A 6,321-nucleotide genomic window follows, 5' to 3' on the forward strand; every position below is an offset into this window, starting at 1 on the left:
GCCCGCCCTGGGCGGGCGGAGGCCGTAACGAGTCGGTGTCGGGACGAGCCTCATCCCGTTCCTGAAGCCGGCGTATTCTGGCCGTGAGTCGTTGTTTCCGCCCGTCTTGGTTCTTTCGGAAATGGCAGCGCTGCTCAAAGGCCGGAACGGGTGGGATGTCAGCCTCACGCGGGGTCGGCCTGAGTTCCGTCGAGCCCCGCATAGCCACTTCCCCGCCGTGGGTGGGCAGGCGAGTCGTGCGCTGGCTCAGACAAAGGAGGCCGTGAGGACCTGCATGCTTTTCTTCCTCTCAGGCATGCTTCGGAAACTGGACATCAAGAACGAAGACGATGTCAAATCTTTGTCTCGAGTGATGGTCCATGTTTTCAGTGACGGCGTAACAAACTGGGGCAGGATTGTGACTCTCATTTCTTTTGGTGCCTTTGTGGCCAAACACTTGAAGAGCATAAACCAAGAAAGCTGCATCGAACCATTAGCAGAAAGTATCACAGACGTTCTCGTAAGGACAAAACGGGACTGGCTAGTCAAACAAAGAGGCTGGGTAAGTTTGCCTTAAGGCCGGAGGGGCCTATGGAATGGAAGGTTTTGGAGAAGGTGGGGTTAGCTCAAGGTTTCTGTGACGCACGACAGAGTTTCCAGACTCTCACTCTTGGACCTCTGGTTGCTCGGTGGGTTTGTTTTAGCTCGTGGAAGGGTGGTCTTGAATTGTATTTTATTTAATTATTTATTTTTTTGAGTTGGAGTCTCACTCTGTCGCCCCGGTTGAAGTGCAGTGGCACGTTCACGGCCACCGCAGCCTCGACCTGCTGGGCCCTGCGATCCTTCTGCCTCAGCCTTCCCAGTAGCTGGAACTACAGGTGCGCTACCATGCCCCGCTAGTTGAATTGTGTTTTAAACTCCTGGTTTTCTGTAGGTTATTTTGTACCAATTCAGTTGGATATTCTTCAGACCAGTGAAGAATTCTTCAACCCATGAAGAAATGACTTACCTGGCATGGTCGCTAAAATACATTCCTAAGGGGCTCCTTATTTTAATTGCATAGATACAGAGTCTACACAGTTGAGATATTAGGTGGTGGGGATTTGAGAGTAAGGGTTTTCGTCTTTTTTCCAAATATCCACATATGGCCATGGTAGTACTGTAAAGTCAAATAAGGATGCCCACTTAACTAAAGAACTCAAGAAATCCGCCCCCCCAGTCCAGGGGTGAATAATAATTGGTTCATCATTGTTTGGGAGGGGAAACCTTAGAATTTTGATTCACCTTTTCTCTGAATATATAGTGTTAAGACAGCAGAAACCCGTACTTGAAAGTGTGCTTTTCTGTTTTGTTTTCTAGGATGGGTTTGTGGAGTTCTTCCACGTAGAGGACCTAGAAGGCGGCATCAGAAATGTGCTGCTGGCTTTTGCGGGTGTTGCTGGAGTAGGAGCTGGTTTGGCATATCTAATAAGATAGCCTTGTAAGTGCAATAGTTGACTTTTAACCAACAACAGCCACCAAAACCACGTAACGTCTGTGAACTCATATTTATGAAGCTGGACTTCAAGCTGCCCAGGCTGTAACCTCCAAGAGCTCCACTCTAGCAACCTAGCCAGAAAGCAAGTGGCAAGAGGATTGTGGCTAACAAGAATAAATACATGGGAAAAGTACTCCCCTTGATTGAAGAGTCACTATCTGAAAGAAGCAAAGTTCAGTGTCAGCAACAAGCAAACTGGGAGGCCACAGAGGAGGACATTTAGATTTATGTGGCAATGATAGGGTGGGAAGACTTAATTTCTTGTTGAGAACAGAAGAGTGGCCATTAGCCAGGCTAGTCATAGAATTAATTAAATATGCCCACCAATTTCATTAATTTCCATAGCGTTGAAAGATAAGCACTAACAAAGCCTGTGACCTGTAAAATGGATCTAAGCTATACGTAATAGAACTATGACTAGAAGCCTCAGTACTGTACAACAGAGTATGAAGGGAAGCTTTTCCTCTCTAAATTTTTCTTTGAAATGGGGGGGTCTCGAATTTACATTAGTTTTTTTCATACCCTTTTGAACTTTGCAACTTCTGTAGTTAGGAATCTATTTCTTACAGTTTTTCTATGCTAAACTTCGTCCTGTTCAGTTATAGAGTGTATACAGAAAGAACTGATGTAATTGTATGCTACCTGATTGTAGTCAAACAAATCTGATTCATAACTATGCAGGCTTTAATTTTCCTATCTGATTTTGGTATTTCTTAGATAGGTTTTTATTTGAAAACCTGAGATTGAGGGATTGATGAGTGGAAATCCTTTCACTTTGTTATATGTAGGTTTTCAATAATTGGGTCAGAGTGGAGTTTTAAGTGGGGGGGCTGGTGACATACAAATAATGGGCTCTGATTGGGCGACTACTCATTTGAGTTAAACTGAGTTCATGAGCTCATCTTTAAAACTTTTACAAAAAGATTTTCAGCTGTTCCAAATGGGACTTATTAGCTGTATATGTATAAAAAGATCACATCAGGTGGATGAGAGACATATGATCCCTTGTTTGCTTAATAAGTTGTAAAATGAAGGCTTGGAAAAGCAGGCTACATTATAACCATGGTGCTATTATTAGGCTTGCTTGTTAAACACAGGTCTAAGCCTAGTATGTCAATAAAACAAATACTTAATGTTTCGTTTCTATTAATGATTCCCAAACTTTGTTTCAAATTTTTGCATTGGCATCTCTGGGTTTCAGACTTGATGTTCTATCAAACTGACCTTTTATTTCCTGTCCCTCCTTGATATATTTGCTGCTTGTTCTGCCCCCCTCTACAGATATTCCTGTCAATTTCTACACCTTGACCTGACCATCCCTGAACTTTTACTAGTCCTTTTAGATTTTGGCACTGTGAACTCCTGCTGGGAAGCTGAGTGACCCACTCCCCCAAGAGTCAACAGTCCGCATCTTTCATGAATTTTGTCCTGTTGGGAGGTGGTGGTACCTTGGATGCTGTGACAGTGTCATTCATTGGGGGTGGGAGGAAGTCCCTTTTTCTTGGACTGGTATCTTTTCAATGTTTGCTTTATCCTGACTTAGGGGAAAATGTATCAAAAGTCCCCCAGGAGTTTTCAGAGGAGAGAACGACAGCTTATGTAGCTTTCTCTCTAAAGTGTCTCTTGTTTTTGGATGCTCACTTAAATTTACAGAAAGAAGTAGGCTCTGTTAAACCTCAAAGTTCTATAAAAGCTACTGGTGAACTGAAGAAAGCTACTATATTGGAACTATGGTCATTTGAAAGCTTCAGCCTCAGAACGTGACCTTCAGTCTGGACTCCAGATAAAAATAGGCATGAATAAGATGACTAAGAATGTAATGGGGAAGAATTGCCCTGCCTGCCCATCCTGGAGCCATAAGGTCATCTTGCTAGAGCTATTTTTACCTATGTATTTATCGTTCTTGATCATAAACCACTTATTTATATCATGTCTATCTTTAAGAATCTAAAAGCACTTTATGTAGTTTTTAATTAATCTTGAGATCTGGTTAAGGTGACTAAAAGGCTTGTCTCCCAAGTGCAGTTGTGGAAGTAAGCGCATAGGTGTGAGTTGGTTTTGGGGGCCCCAATTCACTAGGCGTGACTAAGTGAGGATCTTAGTTTGATGTTTGGGGTTCGGGGCAGTGAGGGCTTAGGGGACCCCAAGTGGTTTGGGAGAGGAGGAGGAGGCACATGATTTAAGTGCTGACTAGCTGCATAGTTCAGGCAAATCCTCCAAAAGGGAAAGGGAGGGGTTGCTTGGAAAGATGGCTCTCAGCGACTTCTGTTTGTCTTATGCTTCTCTCAGGGAAAAACATACAGTCCTCTAGCGTCGTCCATGTCCGTTCTGTGGGGTGAACACCTTGGTTCTGGTTAAACAGCTAGTGCTTTCGACAGCTGTGCCAGGAAGGGTTAGGACCAACTACAAAGTAATGTGGGTTGTAAAATGTAGTGTGTTTCCCTAACTTCCTGTTTTTCCTGAGAAAAAAAATAAATCTTTTATTCAAATGCAAGGTGTGGTATGGGTCTTTTCTCACCGACACCCCTCTTCTTTTCCCCTCTTAGGTGAATCTTTTAGGGAAGTCAGCCGAGCCAGTTCATACGTATAGGTGAGTTAAAGGCAAGGCGGAAAGCCCCACAAAGCTGATTTGCCTTAGAGCAAAGGACAGTTCCTTTCATTCAAATTAGAGGTATTGGGGTTTTAATTAGATATGCTACTGCTATACTGTGGAGTAGTTCCTAAATATTTCAATAAAAAAAATTAGTCCCTGTCCTGATTTTTGAGTGACCGGATATTGGTATAGTTTTGAGGTAAGAGTGTTTAGCACAGCAGTTAGTGTATCTCATGAAAGCTAGAATACTATGTACCTGAGGTTAAGAGTTTTGATGAAGTTCTTGGCACTATTTCAGTGCTTTCCCCTTATTTCCTCCTTTTCCAAAGGAGTGAGAATATGCAAGTCAATTTCAGAAACCCTGTTCTGCCTGTATTTTCAGCTGCCTTGAAAGATAACTGAATCACTATGGAAATGTGCAAATGTGAGCTTTGCATACTGGTTTTAAGCCCTGAGCAGCAGTGCTAATCTTGCAAACATGATTCTATACCTTCTCCCGTTCAGTTTTATTGTATTTATTTATTTTTGAAGTTTGAAAACAAAGCTTATTAGAAGAGAGGAAGGAAAGAGAGACGTGCCTGAGCTGGCGTGGGAGAGAGAAACTGCCAGTTTTGTTTATATTTAAGAGTGTTTTGACCTGGAAGCCCCTTTCTCAAACCTAACTACCAAAAGATAGCGATTTTTTGTCGTTACACAACTGTTTTTCCCAAGTATGCTCCCAAGCAAAGCGTGGCAGGAATAGCACCCACAGGGGACACACGCCCAAGTCCTGGTCTGAGCCACGTCAGTGCTGTTGCTCCCATTGGTGTGCTATGATGTGAAGCCGTTTCTGTGGCAATTTTCCTTAGTGCCACATTTAGATCCACATTAAAGATGATCGAATAATAACCAGGTAGACTCAGAATAATCAACACTTACCCTTTGACACAACCAGAACTTCAGTTCCTGTTTTGTCTTTAGAGCCAGGTCTTGCTTCATACTGTTTCCTTTCAGAAAAATCGTCTTTGAAACAGTTCTGACAGCTGAAAGATTTTACAAAATTAAAGTGAAATAGCTTCTCCAGCTGGTGGGCAACGTGGCTCCAGCCAGATGCACAAAGCATTGGGCCATTAATTTCTGGAGTTCAAGGTGATCAGCTGAATTTCTGTTTATCCTAGCTTTTTGCTTCACTTGGTCAATGATTACAGAACTATGTATCTTGAACCTTCCGACTCTTTTTTTTTTTGAGTTGGAGTTTCACACTGTCGCCCAGACTGGAGTGCAGTGGCACGCTCCCAGCCACCACAACCTCAACCTGCTGGGCTCTGGCGATCCTTCCGCCTCAGCCTTCCAGGTAGCTGGAACTACAGGCGTGCGCTACCACACCCGGCTAGTTTTTCATTTATCGTAGAGATGAGGTCTTGCCAAGTTGCCTAGGCAGGTCTCAAACCCGTGGGCTCAGGCAATCCACTCGCCTTGGCCTCCCAAAGTGCTGGGATTACAGGCTGAGCCACCGAGCCCAGCCCCTTCCGACTCTTTAAAGGCTTCCCAATTTCAAGATGTGAAAGCTGAATTCTCCCTCTTCCTTAGACTCAAAGTTGAGACAGTGTTATCTTAGTTATGTAAAGTATGTGGGGAGGGAGTGCTGGGAATCCGCTCACAGGCAGATGTAACAAACACCTTTCTGAGAATTGGATTCTTTACTAATTCTGGTGAAGTAAAAAAAAAAAAAAAAAGGGAGGGGGCTATGTGTGACAGGCTTTTGTTCCCACACTATACCTGATTTCTAACTTGCAACTCCATTCTTTACCTGTGTAAGAGAATAATAGTTACCACTGGGAAATGTGTTAGGGCCCTTTCCAAGTATGTTTCCATGGCTTATTTCTGCCACTGGTTTCTGTATTCTTACTTTGTGTTCTTTCCTCATCCCTTCTTCAGGGATTACCTCAGTTTATTAAAAATTCTTCAAGCCGGGCTCAGTAGCTCAGCCTGTAATCCCGTGCCTTTGGGAGGTTGAGGTGAATGGATTGCCTGAGCCCGCGGGTTCGAGACCCGCCTGGGCAGCGAGACCTCATCTCTACAATAAATCAAAAAATCAGCCGGGCGTGGTAGTGCACGCCTGTAATTCCAGCTACTCGGAAGGCTGAGGCGAAAGGATCGCCGGAGCCCGGCAGGTCGAGGCTGCGGTGGCCGGCAGCGGCCACTGCACTCCAGTCTGAGCGACAGAGTGAGA

The 6,321-nt window shown here is 44.0% G+C and overlaps 1 protein-coding gene across 1 annotated transcript in view; it reads left to right on the top strand.

Annotated features, from left to right (window-relative positions):
• LOC103252798 (MCL1, BCL2 family apoptosis regulator) overlaps positions 1-1,971 on the top strand; it is a 2,643-nt gene extending 672 nt beyond the window's left edge. The window contains exons 2-3 of the mRNA XM_021709297.1: positions 27-541; positions 1,339-1,971. Of these exons, the coding sequence (XP_021564972.1) occupies positions 27-541; positions 1,339-1,455 (632 nt within the window). The 3' untranslated portion in view covers positions 1,456-1,971. The remainder of the gene's footprint in view (positions 1-26; positions 542-1,338) is intronic.
• Positions 1,972-6,321: the final 4,350 nt, after the last annotated feature.

The sequence above is a fragment of the Carlito syrichta genome, unplaced genomic scaffold (assembly GCF_000164805.1).
Source record: "Carlito syrichta isolate Samal-C Ts95f unplaced genomic scaffold, Tarsius_syrichta-2.0.1 Scaffold170926, whole genome shotgun sequence".
Classification (NCBI taxonomy): Eukaryota; Metazoa; Chordata; class Mammalia; order Primates; family Tarsiidae; genus Carlito; species Carlito syrichta.